At 33.0% G+C, this 18773-nt stretch overlaps 2 protein-coding genes across 3 annotated transcripts; one reads left to right on the forward strand and one right to left on the reverse strand.

The window, feature by feature from the left end:
• Window positions 1-4942: 4942 nt before the first annotated feature.
• Window positions 4943-10308, forward strand: LOC139893311 (altered inheritance rate of mitochondria protein 25). Of its 2 annotated transcripts, XR_011774471.1 has the most exons (13): window positions 4943-5063; window positions 6364-6906; window positions 7080-7166; window positions 7272-7313; window positions 7401-7445; window positions 7646-7711; window positions 7832-7888; window positions 7996-8057; window positions 8142-8262; window positions 9457-9534; window positions 9613-9719; window positions 9847-9944; window positions 10070-10308. XR_011774471.1 is itself a non-coding variant. In XM_071876469.1 (12 exons), exons 2-12 carry the CDS (start codon window positions 6445-6447, stop codon window positions 9875-9877), a joined length of 1158 nt encoding a protein of 385 aa, XP_071732570.1. In that variant the 5' UTR covers window positions 4943-5063; window positions 6364-6444; the 3' UTR covers window positions 9878-10308. The 2 variants fall into 2 exon arrangements, 1 of the variants encoding a protein (XP_071732570.1); XM_071876469.1 differs by having other exon boundaries at window positions 9847-10308.
• A 2720-nt stretch (window positions 10309-13028) lies between these two features.
• LOC139893312 (uncharacterized) lies at window positions 13029-18266 on the reverse strand. The gene is made up of 7 exons (XM_071876470.1): window positions 17974-18266; window positions 16959-17060; window positions 16341-16455; window positions 15503-15618; window positions 15179-15364; window positions 14568-14710; window positions 13029-14185 (listed from the first exon to the last, which is right to left on the reverse strand). Exons 1-7 carry the CDS (start codon window positions 18099-18101, stop codon window positions 14004-14006), a joined length of 972 nt encoding a protein of 323 aa, XP_071732571.1. The 5' UTR covers window positions 18102-18266; the 3' UTR covers window positions 13029-14003.
• Between the last annotated feature and the right edge of the window lie 507 nt (window positions 18267-18773).

Here is an 18773-nt window from a genome sequence, read left to right on the forward strand (position 1 = left end):
TAAAATATATAATAGAATTTAGCACAAATTATATACAAACTACAACCCTAAATATACAACTCTAAATATATAAATACTATATAATTAATAGATGGAATTATTTGAATTTCATTATATGTTTTAATATATATAATTGATAATTGATAATTGATATAGGTTCGTGAATCCGAGGTCAACTCTGCATTGTTCAATTCCGTCATATGCATATTTTTACTACAAAATATCGTATCGTGAGTTTCATTTGCTCCCTTTTACTCTTTATATTTTTGGGACTGAGAATACATGCGCTGTTTTTACAACTGCTTTATTAAATGCTTTTAAAATATATTTTGAACTGCGAATACATGAAATGCTTTTATAAATGTTTGACGAGATAGATACAAGCAAAACATTCCTCGAATGAATTATTATGCAGACAGAAGTTCTGCGGATTATTATTGAATTATGTGGACATGATAATTGCTACCATTGAATTATGTAGACATGATAATTGCCACCGTTGAATTATGTGGACATGATAATTGCCACCGTTGAATTATGTGGACATGATAATTGCCACCAATTGATATGAATGTTATGTATCGAGAGAATGATTTTTATACACAAGTTATGTGTATTATATTTTGTACACAAGATATGTGTACGGTTACTAAGATTTATGAAAAAGGATTTCGTACACGAGAAAGGTATACTGTATTTAAAAGATATCGCATGTACATTACAAGTGGGTATATGATTCGGGCCCATTTGTACCATGCAGGATTTAAATCTTATGGTCTATCAAAATGATGAATTTTATTATTTTATGATAAACTTATGAACTCACCAACCTTTTGGTTGACACTTTAAAGCATGTTTATTCTCAGGTGTGAAAGAAATCTTCCGCTGTGCATTTGCTCATATTACATGGAGTCGTTCATGGAATATAGAGGTCAGAACCTCGCAATGGGACCAACTGTTGAAGACTTCATCCAGATGGATTAGGACGGGTCACTACATGAAATAAGGAAGAAGATTATAGGAATGGTGAAAATAAATGAAACGGAAGAGGTTAATTTATAGCGAAATATCAGACATAGCAATCGAGGCATGTTTTCCTTAATTCCCGTAGAATCAAATCTTATTTAAATTATGAAGATTTTCTATTCCTTAAATTCCGGAAATCAATCGTTACTACGTCAAAAGATAAGACGAATCTCCATTTCACTCTTTTACGATAACTTCTCTCATACGCTTCGAGTAATCGGATTGTTTTATCCATATTATTCAACGGATAAAATTCTATTTATCAACTCATATTCGTCATGAAAACATTTTTATTGTTAGTCATGACGACCTCACTCAAATTTCGGGACGAAATTTCTTTAACGGGTAGGTACTGTGATGACCCGGAAATATCTGACCAAATTTAAACTTAATCTTTGTATGATTAACATTTCCGACACGATAAGCAAAGTCTGTAAAAACTGAATCCCAATATTTTTGAACTACTTTCATATGTTCAATTACCCATCGACTATTCTCGACGATTCGCGAACAATTATATGTAAATAGATACATATACACACTATAACTTGAAAACATAACAATGTACTAATTGTATGATACCGTACATTAAACTTATTGGTTTAATTATCTATTTGAATATATATGATAAGTTGGAATAGTAATTGTATGAATAACTTGCGATGTGTATTTAAAACGTGTTTATGAATATTAAACTTGGTTATTAAACGTTTTGATTTAAAACAATATTATTAAATATACTTTGATAGATAATGAGAAGATAATTTATAGAAGTAAATGACCAAAACACTCAAATGTATAAGTTATATTTCGAGTGGTATAGTTTATAGATAATTTAAGCCTATATTTTGACAATGGTACGAGTCACGAAACGTAAAGTACAAGTTTTCTCAGTGTACGAAAGGATGTTTGAAAAACCGGAACCGGGACATAAGTCGAGTGATGACGTACGACTTATCAGGTTAACTATGCACGAGAATTTAATATAATATATAAATAATTATATAAATTAAATATATTATATATATATTTAAATAATATGTCGACGAACTAGCAAACAAAGGTTTGTGAGCTAGATCCCATAGCCATGCGATTGCATGGCCAAGTAGGCTAAACTCCATGCGATCGCATGTGGTGCTGTTTCAGGTCAGGTTCTATAAATAGCTCGAGTTTTGGTCGAATTGTTTACACATTCATCTATCTCCTCCCTCTGCATTATTATTATTATTATTATTATTATTATTATTATTATTATTATTATTATTATTATTATTATTATTATTATTATTATTATTATTATTAAGATTAATATTATTATTAATCTTATAGTCCGGAGTATTATTATTAGTAGTAATATACATAAGATACTACGACAAAGTCTTGAGCGTGTCACCTTCAAAAACTGGTTTTCGAGCGGGATAGAGCTAAGGAAACTATGAGATATAGCTATGGAGGTTATGAGTAATGTTCGTGGGTATTATTTACAAATCAAACGAGTGTTTATCATCTCCGTTATATCTACGTACTTTCCTGCAATATTGAATCACAATATTGATACGTGAGCATTCATATCTTATCTTTTATATATTAATAGTGCATCCCTGACTAGTGCTCGAGTATATATGTTTATGCATGTTTGTTTGTTAAAATTAGTCGTTAATGAATCACGAATTTAATACATATACAACTGATAAAAGATATATGATATGCATGTTTTTGGAAAGCTGGCGAAAAATCAATAACTTTTCATTTAGAAATCGCGTGATTTCGATGAACGGATTAAAAGATATGGTCAACTGAATTATGTTTGACGTTAATTAAAATTGCTTTTGAATCTGCAATTAAGATTTAAACAACTTGTTTATAAGATTGATAAATGAGATTTTTATATATCACTAATCGAGTAAATGAATTTCTATATAAGGCACGTTTTGTTTTGTTGATCAATTGTCAAAATTGACTGTTTTATCATACTTTAAAGCCTTATAAAAACTATAGTTTAATTTTACAAGAATTGGAAAACTATGTGAAATGTTAAAATGTTTCGATTGCCATGATCATTCAACTATTGTATTGAGTCAGATCGACTTTTTGAAATGACTTTTGATAACTTTTGTATGTCGATCTCGAGCATTAGGATTGTGATACACTATGACCTGACCTAGCTTGATAGACAATTATTGACTAACATATGTTTTCTAGGTTGAGATCTACGGTTATTTGGTATTCCAAGTTTCGGTCACATTTCGGTGAACGACTTTATGTGCTGCTAAGGTGAGTTTCATTTGATCCCTTTTTAATTGCTTTTGCAATCTATATTTTTGGGCTGAGAATACATGCACTTTATTTTAAACGCAATGGATACAAGTACATACTAAATTCTACACCGAGTTTGAACCGAAAATCCCTTAGCTTTGGTAACTAGTAACTGCCGGTTATAAGAACTGGTGGGCGCGAGTAGTTATATATGGATCTATAGGGCTTGACATCCCCGTCTGTTCCAGGTATAGAAACCCTAGCCTGAACTATAAAACAGACGTATGCTATTTGAGTTTAGTACACGTTGGTTGGCGTGTATTGTACATGTTGGTTGCATGTATGTTAAAACAGGGGTACTTAATATATATACGTTAAAGTTTAGTTACTAGGGTGCTCAATCTTGTAGAATATTTTGATAAACGTTTCTGGATGAAACAACTGAAATCTTGTGATCCACCTTTATATACAGATTATTCGATACATTAAAACTATGAACTCACCAACCTTTGTGTTGACACTTGTTAGCATGTTTATTCTCATATTCCCTAGAAGTCTTCCGCTGTTTGCTTATATGTTAGACAAGCTTTGTGCATGGAGTCATACATGCTTTATTCAAGAAAACGTTGCATTCACAAAACCATCATCATGTATCTATTTTGACTGCATTGTCAACGGAAGTATTATTGTAAACTATTATTTACGGTGATTGTCTATATGTAGAAATCATCAGATGTCGAAAACCTTGGATTTAAATATTCATTATGGTATACCTTTTCAAAAGAATGCAATGTTTATAAAACGTATCATATAGAGGTCAAATACCTCGCAATGAAATCGATGAATGACGTATTCGTCCATATGGATTTGGAGCGATCGTCACAAAAACGCAACTAACTACGCTCGAAACGGCCGCTTTTTAAAAAACACTATCCATCTCAGCATCTTAGACGAGACTTATCTTTCTATTCGGCGCAAGTTATTTCTCACCGACATCACCATTAAATGAAATAATTTTACAAACACAACGCAACTAATTATACTCGTAACGAAAGATTTTTTAAAAACGCTAACTATTTCGGGCTACCTTTCATAAATATATACACACATATAATAAACAACTAAAACTAACTATATCATGTCGATGGATTGAGCAATTGCTAGCTTCATGAGCTTATGAAGGAAAAGACCTGAATTCCAGCCCTTCCGTCCCCCTTTTTTTTTTTGCAATTTTTCACTTCAGTTCTCGCTCGGCATTACTTTCATATGACGTTAAAAACGCCAAAACCATTAGGTATACTGGACACTAATCACGAATATCCAAACACACTCGCAACAACGCGCGTGGAGAATTTTTTCTAGTTATAATTTTCAGGAATTCGCCTGTGTAAGATAGTATACTACTATATCAATTAATCTCGTTATTTTTTCGCATTTGTTAAACCCGAAGTCACGGTGGTTTTATTAAAACCGCAAGGATGTTTACAATTTTTTTTGAAGTTTCTTCAAATCTAAATAAAAATTTACTTAAAAATAACGGATTACTTTACTTTGTTTGCAACAATAAACATAATAATTAATAATTAATTTAATAATGCTAGTATATCCTAATCCTAATTAAAATATAAGCAGTCTCTATGCATTTGTTACTCTCGAAGTTGAAGCACGCGTCTCACCTGACTTCCACACTACATATATCGCTCACAATCCATTTTCTCTACTTAATTGATCGCCGGAACTTCATAATCAATCTACTTCGCCTTCCAGATTCTTCTTTCGAGGTTAGGTTTTCAATTCTTCATCATTGTTTTCACCTATAAATTACTACTTGCTACATTTCATTTCAATAAACCCTAGCTTTTAGTAACTGACAGTATATGCATTTCTGTTATGCGAAATTGTAACTGACAGTATACCCTAGCTTTTACTTCACCTAGAAATCTGTTATGCAATTGTAACTGACAGTATATGCATTTCTAAACACGATCTGTTCAGTATAATGTGCTTTGCGAAATTGTTTCTACACCGACGGTGTAAATTTCTGTATTATACCTCATTTCATTGCTTCGTCAGCTAAAATTGATATTGTTAGGTAGCTGAATTTGTATTTGTATCTTGATGATACGTACATACGGTTATATAGTTACAGTATATGTGTATGATCTTCATAGTCAGTATGCACTGCCTTTGCGTTTCATATGAGATCAGGTTATGTTCATCAGGAACTAACCTTCTTGCCACATAAATACAGTTTAATTAAGAGCGATTTTACCAAGGACCTTAACAATATGAATTTGTTGAGCAATTGTTACTTTGTATCTTTTATGCTTGAATTGAGTAAAAGTGATAGTTTAGAAACTGTTACTAAGTACTAACTGTGAGGTTGTATAAGTTCATCTCATATGCATGATATAATTACTGTATTTTGTTGCTTCACGAATTTAAAATTGATTTATATATATGTGCTCCAGTGTTATGTATATTCACATGATTGCATAGGTATACACTAATACACATATAAGTTTAGTCTGTGAGTGAAAGTTCAACATAAGCGGATGATCCGATACTCCGACCCTTAGCAGTTTGGAAAATTTGTAGGTCTGTGTACGCATTTACACAACTAGAATAGATACACATATACATATGGATGCTCTGTGAGACAAGCATCTGACCTGCAGTTTTTTGGAGAATCTATATGCATTCACACAAGTAAACAGGAACACTTGTATAATCTAGTCTGTGTGTGAAAATTTTGCACAGGCTGAGTCATGGATCCGATCTTTCATTGTTTGGAATATATATTTAGCTACTATTGTCAGTCGTTGTGCATCTGTATATGTGAGTATTGACCATAAATGAAAATTATGTCAGTCGTTGTGCATCTGTATATGTGAGTATTGACCATAAATGAAAATTAAGTAAAGAAGTGTCTATAGAGAGTTACTTGGGGCATATAATGATATACTGAATAAATATCAATAGGTATGATTCTACATACTTATATAGTTACGGAGTATATATATCTTTTTGATATGAATATGATCTGTTCTAGTCTAAACTGCAACTTCTGCTTTCAAACAGGACTGAATGGAGAAAATGATTGGGTAAAGATCAATTAACACAAGGTTTAAGTCCTTCTAAGCTGTTTCAAATTAGCTGACAATGAATCGGATAAAAAATGTGCAACGTATCACTCGATTGCCGAAAGTCATCAGCGCTATACACACACACAATTCACGAAATTGCTCTCTATTGAACAAGCATCAAAATGGTGTTTATCTTGCTGACAAGATCCTATTTTCCAAGAAAACTGGTTTGGTTCAAGGGGACGTTGCTCATGTTGCAAGTTTAACATCTGAAAGAAAGTTGTGTTCAAGATTGTATGCGATAGACAATGGTCCAAACTTGAGCAGAGATTTTCTAGTACAGTTGTGGGTTGCAGATGATAAAATGAAAAAGTCCCTTGCGAAAAGAAAACAAATACTTGCTGAACATGCAAGCAAATTCGAAATAAGCACAAAAGGTTTAAGTGGAAGTTACTTTTCTGGCAGCTCTGTAACTGGTAAACATTATGATTCTAGACATATCACCACACAGCCTTTAGAGTCTGCATCCCCAGAAGAGGTATATTGAAATTATGCAACCAATTTAAGTTTCATAGTTTAGGCGTAGTTCACACTATTTTTTATGTTAGTTCTGATTAATAATTTGTCAAATAGTATGACAACAACAGAAATGTGTGATATAAGATGACTTTGAAATCGGGACAAACATTATTCGTTTATTGAATCTTCCAGGCTATTATCGCGCCTCTGCTTTCACGATCTAATCTGCTTATTATTAGGGACATAGAATGGGCGAACCTGACACTTGGTTTTGAACAGGTAAATTTGATAGCATTCTGTTTCCAGTACTCGTTATAATTTTCATTATTTTCATTTTATATTAAGTGTTAATACCATCTAAACGGATTGTCTGTTATATTATAGGAGAACAGATATGCAATAGTTGATTTCAGCAACCCACAAGTGGTATTTTTCATCTATGTATTTTCTTTTAAGTCTTGAAGTCTTGATGTATATGTTGTTAACATATGTGTTCTTTTGTATTTCTTTCAGCCTGCAGGGTTTATCCGTGAGGAGAGCAATGTCATTTTTAGACAGGTATATCAACATAATAAATATGCTGTTTAAGTTCTACTTCCCCAGCCTATTTGAAATGCTGAATTTACTAGAGCATCGTTGTGTGGATTCCATAAAAAACATAGATTACGTACCACCCACATAAACTAGATTCTTATGTTCTATCTGTTCATCTGTTGGTATATATGATCATTTGACATTTTTCATGCTGAATTTGTCAGTTGCTTCGTTCGAGAAGGCCTTTTGTTGCTACTATAACCGATGGCTCTGGTAATGAGCTGTTTCGGGTAAGACTGCTGGTATTTTAAATTAATGTAGCTCCTATATTTTGGGCTTTTGACTTTCTCTTTATATGTTATGTGCAAAGTGCTATGAGTAATTTATTTCAATTAAATGCGTACATACAGGTTCGAAGGCCCTTTTGGTGGATAACCAGCTCGATATATGCAGAAATAGGTGGAAAGGTATGCCCATTATGTATAAAGTCTGAACATAAAAATTAAATGTATTTAAACATTGTTGTTTTGTTGTGATATACTTGCTTTCCAACTTTATGTTGCATTATCTTTAGGAAATTGGAGTGGTTCATCAAAGATGGCATCTATGGAGGAGGATCTATGATTTGTATTTGGGGTAATATTATTGTCCTTAAGCTATTTATCCGCCTTTTGGTCTTTATTTTGAGTTTGAAATTGGAATTTGAATGGCCTTTTGCAGCACTGAACAGTTTGCAGTAGTTGAGAATCCTGGCTTTTGGTATTGGACTTTTACTTTGAAGGACACTAATGGTGAGGTGTTGGCTGAGATAGATCGTGATTGGCGAGGTTTTGGTTTTGAGGTTAGTGCTATTATTCAATTGACTTGTCATTTCGATGTTGAGTTTGTTGCCTAAATGTCTATGGAACTGTATTCCCATATCTACTTTAGTCTACAATAATCCAATATCTGTAGAAATCGATCTATGATAATCCAAACCCTTTTATAAACATTTTTCTAATACACGTAATTATCTAATATTGTTTAATTGGAACATAATTTCTAGCAAGAATTTTCAGTTCCTTTATATTAACCTGCCAGTTTATTTTTTTTAAGACATATAAATGTTCTGTGTAAACCATCAGTCCATCATTAAGTAGTATATCAAGAAGTTTACTAAGTAAAGTATGCATAACTGATTTGCTCAGCTCAATCTATTTGCATTATTCTACACAAGCTTTATTTAGAAGGTTAATAATTGACTATATCTTAGAACTTTATTACCATATATATGTCAGTTTACAAGCTTCTAAGAATTCGTATAAAAGTTCTGGGTGTAAACTTTCTACGTCAACCCTTTCTGACTACATGTCACATATGTGAAAGTTCAATATGATTTTGAAGGGACGTAATGGATTTTAAGATAAAAATCTCAAAGTCTCTCTTGCAAGCTTTAATATTATATTATTATATATTAGTTTCTTAAAGATAAAGGATCTTTAAAAGACCATATATTAGTTTCTCATTCTTTTATTATATTAATAAAAGTTCGCCGGGGTAACCCTTCAGCTAAAAAAAAATAAGGATCTTTAAACGAGAGAATGTCAGTGTTAGTTCATAATTCTACTACTTAAAATTGTGGTGCTGGATAATACATTGATGAATTAATATATTCTCTAATAACAGTCTGCTTATACGTTGCACCTTAAGCATTTCGTACCCACAAATCTTTTCTTTCCTCTGAATAATAATGACAAACTAAATTCTAAACAAAGCCCTTACAGCATCTTGGGTAGCATTCTCAAGACAAACACTATACCATGTGTAACAGTAGTGCACATTTAGATATGCTAGTTTTCTTTTTCACAATTATACTTCTGATTATATCTTTTTAAAACTACAATTGTTTCTTAAATGCCTTGAATTTATTGTGAAAATATTGATCAACACATGTCTACTACTTCATCTTCAAGATAAAATTGTAATCTATAATAATTAGGTTTAAAACATATAATTGCTAGAAATGCTTAAATCATTTTTGATAAATATGATGCAGATGTTCACTGACGCTGGTCAGTATGTAATTAGATTTGGGAATGAGGCTCAAAACCACGTGTCCAATTTATCTGGAAAGGTAGTTCTACTTACACTTGGCTAATCTGTTTCCACAAAATACGTTATAGTGTTGATATGATTAATTTGTTTCTTTTAGGTTCCTGAATTTAAAGTTGCCCGCCCATTGACATTGGCAGAGAGGGCCGTAACTGTTGCACTTGCTGTGTCATTAGACAATGATTATTTTTCAAGACATGGAGGCTGGTAAATATATGTTCTTTAATTTTGTTTTTACTCATCACTATATAATATTTAAAACGGACGGGCAAATGGAAGAATTGGAATTAAAACTGTACATCAATATTTGACATCACTTTAATTCTATTGCTAGGGGAATTCCTTTCATTGTGGCTACTGAATGAATACTCGAAGATGAGCTTAAATCTATTGAGGAGTGTAGACACAAGCATAGAGACACAACATGACATTGTAAGGAAGTCATTCATAGATACATCATTGCATTTCTATTGAAAAAATCTATCTACATTGCCCTAAATGGTGAGCATTTGTATTAACTCGGTGTATATACTTAATCAAATCGTCATTATATGCAGCTAAACCTTGGAGGAAATCTCATACTCAGTGGCTTGTAATCTTGTATTATCTTTGATAGTTTGGCTTCACTAGAATATCTTCGTTATGTCTGTTTTCCTTGTAGTCCAAATACATGCAGACTTTGGTTTTGCTGAAGGTAGGATATATATAAATAAATGTTACTGTATAAATAAAACCATTGAGGTATCTACTCACCAAAACAAGCCATCTTGTTGCATTAAAAGGAAATTATACTAAAAGCCTAAGAGGTCATCTAAGTATACATTTTGTTTTCTAAGGGCCCGTTTGGTAATGTCTTTGAAATGAATGGAATGTGTCAAAGGAATTGAAATCCGAAAGAATTGGAATTGACAAATTCAATGAAATGTAAAAAGTTATACAAAAATCTAATGTTTCAATAAATATGGACAAGGGCATGCAATTTTAGATGTGTTGGAACACTTTGTTCTAATTCAGCTCTTTTTCTACGTTCGCACAATTTTGGCTGTGTTAGAACAATTTTGGCTGTGTTAGGACAAATTTCGTTCTATAACACAAAATTGTTTTAACGCACACAATTGTTCTATTTCACCTTTTTTGTTCAAAACCATTTGTGTTAAACGATAAATCTAAACAAAAAAGGTGTTCATGAAACGCTTTATAATGAAGTTGTGTTTTTTAACTTAAGCGACTTTCGGCTTCAACAGTGTAAACCACATTAGTTCAAAGTTTGAATTAGAGTAGCTTATCACAGTGTAAAAATTTAATAACTCCGTAAGATATATACATTAAAAGCGAGCTATAAAAAAAGAATACAAACATAGAACAATATCACTTGAACCTTAAATTCACATATTCTTTATATTGTTTTTGTCAAAGAAGTTTTGAAATACTTTATTGAATCTACAACAAACAATTTCATGTATACCTTAAATTCACATATTCTTTATATTGTTTTCTTCAAATAAGTTTTGAAATACTTTATTGAATCTACAAAAAATTATATTTCGCTACTAGTTTTTTTTTCTTCACAAATTTCATTATATATAGCAGTGGCAGAAGATAATACAACCCAAATGTGGTATCCGCCGCACCTGAATTTTACGAGAAAAAAAATTTTACACTAAAAAAAATTGTTTCCAACAAAATAAGGTTTTTTTTTTAATGTTTCCCTCTGCTAGCAATGAAAAATTTATTAAATTTTTACATTCTCGGATCCGCCCTATTTATATCCGTTTTCAAGTTACGCCACTTATATAGATGACATTATTCCATGTGAACAATTGCATAATAATATTGTTTGAGAACTAGTGATACAAAACATGAATTAATTCGAATTCGTTGTTTCAAATCATCAATATTCAATATATAATTGCGTAAGCTAGGAAACCCTCATATGAACGAACACAGTGGCTCCCTCATAGAAGGTAAAACCTCGGGTAATCAAGTCCCCGAGCGTGAGACCTGGTACCAGATGAATTGCGCAATATGCGCAATATCTAATTGTATAAGATGATGTAGATATTTTAAGATGTTTGTCATATATGTTTATAATATCATATTCACTTTTCCCTTGGTGGCATCATGCTATTTTCAATGGTTGATCAGTCACTAATTATGTAACACACATTTGAAGCTGAAAACTGAAAAACTATTTACCACAGAGTTTTGTAGGAGTTTGCACTAAATTTTGTGATCAGTTATATGCAGGGGCGGATCCAGAATTTGCAGTCACTGGTGTCACCGGTTAAAACCCAAAAAAATTTATACTAGATATTTTATTTTAATGGTGTCACTCAAAAAAATTTACAATATCCACTGGTGTCACTAGTTAAAAACCTAAAATTTTTCCACTACATCGCGTATTTCAGTGGTGTCCCACACTCAACACACTAGGTCCGCCCCTGGTTATGTGTTCATTGATCAATTCACGTTAACAACGATACGGGAAAAAATAGATCTTTTCTCATCAACTTATAGGTACTCATATCTTCACAAAAGATGTACCGCGTTCAAAACTCACTATTTACAGGTCTTGAGGATGGTCGGTATGAGTCGAAACAGTGACGAGATACATCATTTAAGTCACAAACATCCAAGTAAAAATATTTTTCTACCTGAATAACTTGAACATGAACACCTCATCCTTTATCCATTCCATGTAAAATTAATCCATCCTAGTTTCTAACGACTTAGTTACATATGTGAGCAAGTGTGTTTCTAGTCTTGACAATTGATATTATGAAATATGGCACACGTTAACAGGGGCGGATCTAGTATAGACCCAGTGGTTGCACGAGACACCACTGAAATGTGCGATGTAGTGGAATTTTTTTTTGAGTTTTTAACTAGTGACACCACTGGATAATGTACATTTATTTGAGTTACACCATTGAAATAAGACATCCAGTAGAATTTTTCTTGAGTTTTAACCGGTGACACCAGTGACTACCAATCCTAGATCCGCCACTGCACGTTAACCTCAAGTGTTCCACATCTTTTTTATCGATATAATCTTGTAGAAACTGTTTACCTGAGAATGTCCCTTGACCCGTACGTCCTGACACAAGGTTAGACTTCTAGCTCTTCCAGAATGGTATCTCACTGATGGCTCGGACCCCCCCGGAAGGAGACCTTCTTCGCCTTCCACCTAAGCTGCGCAGGCCTGTGCTTGGGTTTGTAGGTCCCTTAGAGCACTGAGAGTGGTGACTGAGGTCAGTTGGCATGTCAGGCGTGACTTACTGAGTCAGAAAAAGTGGGGAGTAGTGACCTATGTCACTTGATCATGTCAGTTTTTATTTTTATTATTATTTTAATGATTTTAAAAATAACATAAATTAATAAAATTATAAAAATTAACATAAACAGAAATAACTTTCATTAAAAGTTAAAAAAAACATTACATTTAACATACGATTCCTAAAAATTAAAAAAAAAAAAAAAAAACATTATGATTCCTAAAAATAAAAAGAAAAACATTACGAACCTAAAATTAAAAATAAAAACATTACAAGTCCTAAAAATTAACCCGTCCGATCGAGCCTTTCACGGGCTAGGACTATTGTATCCCTCATCACTCTCGTTGTGCAGGTAGTGAAGATGTGGGCGGCGGATGAATTCTCGGGACCATATGTGGATACAATACAAGTCGATAGACTCGTCGTTGAGTGTTGCTTTCCCGACTAGTTCTTCTCATTCTTGTTCAGTCGTGAGAAACTCAAAGGTTTGAGTTTCTGGAACAATGTACATAAAATCCGAGGCTTTGTAGTCGACATGCTCTCGTATGTAGCTGAACAAACGCCCTGTATCCCACCCATTAACGTCGAGGGACTTGAACGTCATACATTTCGAGTTGGAATACGATTTCCAATCCTCGCTGAGCTCTCCACCGTGGTAAACATTCAATGAAACAATGGAAGAATTCATATTTTTTTAAGTATACTCGCGTGTTTAAATTGAGAAGGGAGAAGAATGTGTGTTTTTTTAAATTGAGGAGGAGTTGTATTATATATAATAAAAGTGGGGGAGAAAAAAAAAAGACAATTCGGCCGTTGCATGCGTCGCAGGCTCGACTGACTGGACCGAAACGAGCTCATGCGACGGGAGTGGGGAGACTTGCGACGAAGTGTGCGACGTGGTGGTGACTGACCTCCACTCCCACTACTCTTACAGTTATCCGTTTAGGGGCAAATCCTTCCAACTTTCACATTCCCACATCAACCCAAAAGGCAAATGGGTACTGAGCTGCATATACCCACCCCGACAAAAGCATCCTTTTATCGTCATGTTCATAATAAAGAATGATGTAGTAGTTTGATTGATATAGTTGCCGTACCTGGAGGTCACATTATACCAAAAGTACCCATTTGATTAATATAACAGTACATGGTTACTTCTATGTTTGTACTTTACATGACTAATATTTCTCCCTTTAATACAACCACCGCAGAAACATCAAGGGCTTAGTGACATAGACACGATTGATGACAGTTTAAATTTCTGAATTTTAGCCGTGTCTTGAAGCTGAAACAACACCTCTGTATTGGATCTAACTGTTACTTCATTCCACTCTAAACCGGAAGATCCTTCCTTTCTGTAATCTAGTGGTGCATACAAAACTTGAAGCTTTGAATGAGCTGTATTCAGTCACAAAAGATGCTAATTAGAAACTAGAAGGGGCAAGTTTGACCCATTTATCTACAAACGAGTACTGATAAGTTAAATGGGAGAGCACCACAAAAGAAAACAGTTAAATAAGCCAAACAAAATAGAAGCCATCTGAAATATATTCAACTGTATGAAAAACTCCTCAATAAACTAATTAAAATAAGCTCAATAGATAATTGCCTAATATATAATATCATAGTTTGCTATAATCACATGTAGTGTATTTAATGTTTGTAGGACTGAAGGTCGGGTATACACGTTTTTGCGGGTCAGCCAAACCCACCCATTATTCTATCTCTAAAAGGAACCTTTCATCTAAAAGAGATATTAGACGAATGGGTTAGCAAATACCTAAACCAAACATGCTTGTTTTTTGGATCATCATACGGCTAACTTTTGATCTCTTTATATTTCTTAGAGATGCAATATCATCTTGCTTCCCTTTGAATTCTAAAAATTCTCCTAATAGATGTTTGTTATTTTTTAGCTCCAACCTGCAAGAAAAAAGATATAAATACAAGACGAGTTACGAGCAACCTGTTTAATGTGTTCAAAGCTTTCATTCATCATAAAGTATTACAAACAAGTAGCTTAACACAATACCAAATTACTATTGATAGAGATGGCAACCTCGTCCCACTTCTGATCGATTCAAATCGATTTTTAATGGTTCAAGCAAGTAGAACAAGAATTAGCTTAAAAAGATTTGGTAAATAGTTAATCTAGGTAAATGCATAAAACCTCTATAATCATTTTATTAGAAAACTAGATTAGTATTCTAGTAATATAATAATATATTCTTTATTGACTATTTACAAAATAAATTCTGGAGGAGGTCGACCCAAGCCAGTCTGTTCCGAGTTACATCCCATTACCCGACCCGCCCATTTTCCCACTACCTCTAGATATTGAAAGATATCTCCATTTCTAGAAAAGAAATAATATAGAATATTTCAACATACCTATCCCACATTGGAGCAGTGTTAAGGATAAAACTAAGATTCTGTTGTATTGACTCATGCGTTTCATTCTTATCACTACGTAGAGCACCTTTAATCCACCCAGAAATGCTCTTTTTCTCTGGTTTTAATTCTGCCCATTGCTCATACGTCACAACCTCAGGTGGAAAGTAATCTGGATGTACGGTGCTGAAATTATTTCAAAAATAGACCACATACAAGTTTTGATTATGAGTTTTCATGTCTCAAAGTAAAGATCTTTGTAGTTCACAAATATTGTGAACATCACAAGTATCTTAACCTAAAAGGGAATTCATTTATCCGTACCGAAAGTCTGGGTTGGGGCATACGATCTTGTAGGACAAATATCCGTCTGGAAGAGTAACTCCCCTTTGTTCAAGATAAGATTCAAGAACTGCAACTTGTCTTTTGGCCTCCACCATCTGTTGCAGATAAAAACAAAATGCTGATGTAAGAAATAGAATAAATAATAAACCAATAATAGGGACAACCATCCTCACACCCCAAACTAGAGTAAGCAATACTACTAGTTGTATTTTGGACACGAAGTTTGACTTATATCCGGCATTTTCTTGGCATGTCTAACTTATTTAATAGCGACAAATCAGATAATGCAAATAGATATATAAAGATTGAAGCATCTGTAATTCCATTTGATCTAGAAAATTAGAACTGATGCGTGACATGTGCATCATTTAACATTTGATGATCGCATATGGTAATCTGACTAAGAATCTTCAAATATTATCATTATCAAATGGAGAATTTTTTAAAATGTTATCCGATGAACCACATGTTTTAATGCTTACTCATGAATTTTGATACCTCAAATCATATGATATGTGTTGTTCACAAGATGTCTTAAGTATGCAAAATACTAATAATTTGTGTTGTTTTGTAACTGTCTTTCCTTATGATTCTGTATGTGAAACTATAACCAACTTCTTGTTCACCATTTATCTGATAAAAACTTCATTTACAAAGTAGTAGTCTCCTTCTGAGCGAACCCTAAGCGTTTAGAGAAAATACAATAACACTGACTGAGCAAATCAGCGTATAAACTAGTTACTCGCTAAAAGCTTGGATTGACATAATGTAAACGATACCAAAGCTAAAATACAATCGAACAGAAATTAATACTCACAGGATCCTGAAGACGCTCTGTTTTGTGCTTAGAATGACCTGTGCAAACCCACGTACCATCCTCATCAATGGATACAATCCCAGAAACATTAATTACAGAAACAACCACTGCCTCACTGAAACAAAATAACATTTTAAGTACTAACATAATTATCACTACCTGTTTCCACTTGAGAATTTGAAATGTTGAAAAGTGGACTGGTAAGCAAATTGGCTAACAGGTCAAAATGGGTCAGTTCAGGTATAACCAAAACATCTTTCTTTTGTCCAAACAAAATAACAACTTAATCATCTACAAAAACTGTGTGTCAAATATGATTGCCACTTTATATTATTACAGGTAAAGTCTATTTAACTGAATAAATTGATTAACAATGTTTTATGGATAAAAGTACACTTTGAGAGACATTCATTTCATTTCATTTAGCCCAATTCAGGTATTGCCAAAACATCTTTCATTCGTTTGACACTTTAGAAATAAAAAAACATATCCCAGATCAACCCATTCATAAGTAATTTTGTCAAACTACCTCTATGTCAAATATTCTTCGAGGGAAATAGACAATTGTGATAAAACGTAGATTGAAACATATGAGTAGAAAGATGAGATGTAAATTACCCTTTCGTTACGAGAACCAAATCAATATTCAATCGAGAAGCAGTATCAGGGTCAGGAATACGGAGCCCGACATAAGCTTTGCCACCATATAGAGCTTGAAGTCTACAAGTGCAGTTTGCATACATAAGTGTTGGAATAAACAAAAGTCGAACTTACATTATGTATCTGATAAGTCACAAAATTTGTGTATGAAGAATTAATTAAGTGTATTATTTCAGTCTGTAGATGTATTCGAGACTGAGTCTGAAACTTCAGACTCATCCAGAACATGGGACTACGGACTCACACATTTCAGATCCAATCCAGACTTCAAATTTAATAACGTTATATTTGAGATACGGCAGGATTGTGTTTCCTATCTCAAATTTGAGTGTAAACAGGGATCATTAGGTTACAGAAAAACGATAAAACTGTAACTTATAATCCATAAATTCGACATTCGATAAAATTCGAAGATATTGTGTTTCCTATCTCAAACTTGAAAGGGATCACTGGGTTACAAAAAAATAAAAATTAAAAAAAAAAAAAAAAAAAAACTGTACTTTATTATCCCTAAATTCGACATTCGACATTGAATAAAATTCGAAGATATTGTGTTCATTCACTGTTATTTATTCCGCACATATACTAAATATTGTTAATTGTTAATCAATTTACTAGTATTTAACGTGTAAAACTTTATTTGTTTATTGATCCAAATTCTGTGTTAACATATCACGACCTAAAAAAAAAAAAGATTATCACTACAAGTACAAACTATTCATTCATCTATTGTATCAAAAAACAGCTTTAAAAAAAAAAAAAAAAAAAAAAAAAAAAAAAAAAAAAAAAAAAAACAAACTACATAATATAAAGTTATATTCTAATTATCCCTAAAGTTTAGATTGTTGCAACATAATCAATCGAAAAAATAATGGAGCTGAAATTGTTGGACAGAACCGAATTAATTAGGGTTTAAATGTTGACGATTAACATTGGGAGTAATAAGTAATTTAGGGGAAATTGAATTAAATACCGATCAGCGACGGCGAAAAGAGCGTTGGAACGGGAGGTACCAAAATCAAAGTGTTGTTCATCATCATCAAAGAAGAAATAGCGTACTAATTGGAAGATTATCAAGCCGAAGAAAACTTCTAGCCACATCACTGATGACTGATCGATAAGACAGATAGATAGATAGATATATATACTGTTTATATAGAATTATTAGAAGAAAATGGGCATATTATGTATTGGACGTCGTCAACAGGTGAATTGCTTGGAAGGTCGGTCAAGCAGATGCTTCGATTGTGTGGAGGAACCCGTGCTCCTCACTGGAGCAGTGCAATTTTTTTTTTTTTTTTTTTTTTTTTCCTAAAATAACGATAACATAAAACCAAGTCTTTTCATTAATCGATGAAGAAGACGAACAAATTACAACTCCAAACGCGAACCAAGGCTCGGGAACAGAAACAAACCCTAAAGCTAAACACGGAGCTTAAGCTAACCAAATACGAGCCTTGAAAAACTAAACACAAAAAGCAGACACGAGACCTAAACAACAAACCACAACCAAACCAAAATCTAAGAGACACCAAATACAACAATCATAAAAAAATGAAACAAACCGCTTTAACTACTACCCGACTACCTCTTTACCTTTACCTCTACTTTTTCGAGTTTTTAAAGTCGGTTTAACAACCACACCGTCAACCTTCAAACGCTTGAGCTTCTTGCCACCCCGATTCTCAATATCATAAGATGATACTTTTGACGCTCCGATAATTGTTGGAGTAACCTTTACAAATTTCTTTGATTTGATTCCAAGTCTATTAA

This window comes from Rutidosis leptorrhynchoides, chromosome 2 (assembly GCF_046630445.1).
Source record: "Rutidosis leptorrhynchoides isolate AG116_Rl617_1_P2 chromosome 2, CSIRO_AGI_Rlap_v1, whole genome shotgun sequence".
Classification (NCBI taxonomy): Eukaryota; Viridiplantae; Streptophyta; class Magnoliopsida; order Asterales; family Asteraceae; genus Rutidosis; species Rutidosis leptorrhynchoides.

Coding starts and splice junctions, on each gene's coding strand:
- LOC139893311 (XM_071876469.1), top strand. CDS start 6,445: ATGAATCGGATAAAAAATGTGCAACGTATCACTCGATTGCCGAAAGTC. Junction 7,167..7,271: donor TGACACTTGGTTTTGAACAG/GTAAATTTGATA, acceptor GTTATATTATAG/GAGAACAGATATGCAATAGT. Junction 7,314..7,400: donor ATTTCAGCAACCCACAAGTG/GTATTTTTCATC, acceptor TATTTCTTTCAG/CCTGCAGGGTTTATCCGTGA.
- LOC139893312 (XM_071876470.1), bottom strand. CDS start 18,101: ATGTGGCTAGAAGTTTTCTTCGGCTTGATAATCTTCCAATTAGTACGC. Junction 15,619..16,340: donor CAGAGCGTCTTCAGGATCCT/GTGAGTATTAAT, acceptor TATCTGCAACAG/ATGGTGGAGGCCAAAAGACA. Junction 14,711..15,178: donor ACTGCTCCAATGTGGGATAG/GTATGTTGAAAT, acceptor TTTTTCTTGCAG/GTTGGAGCTAAAAAATAACA.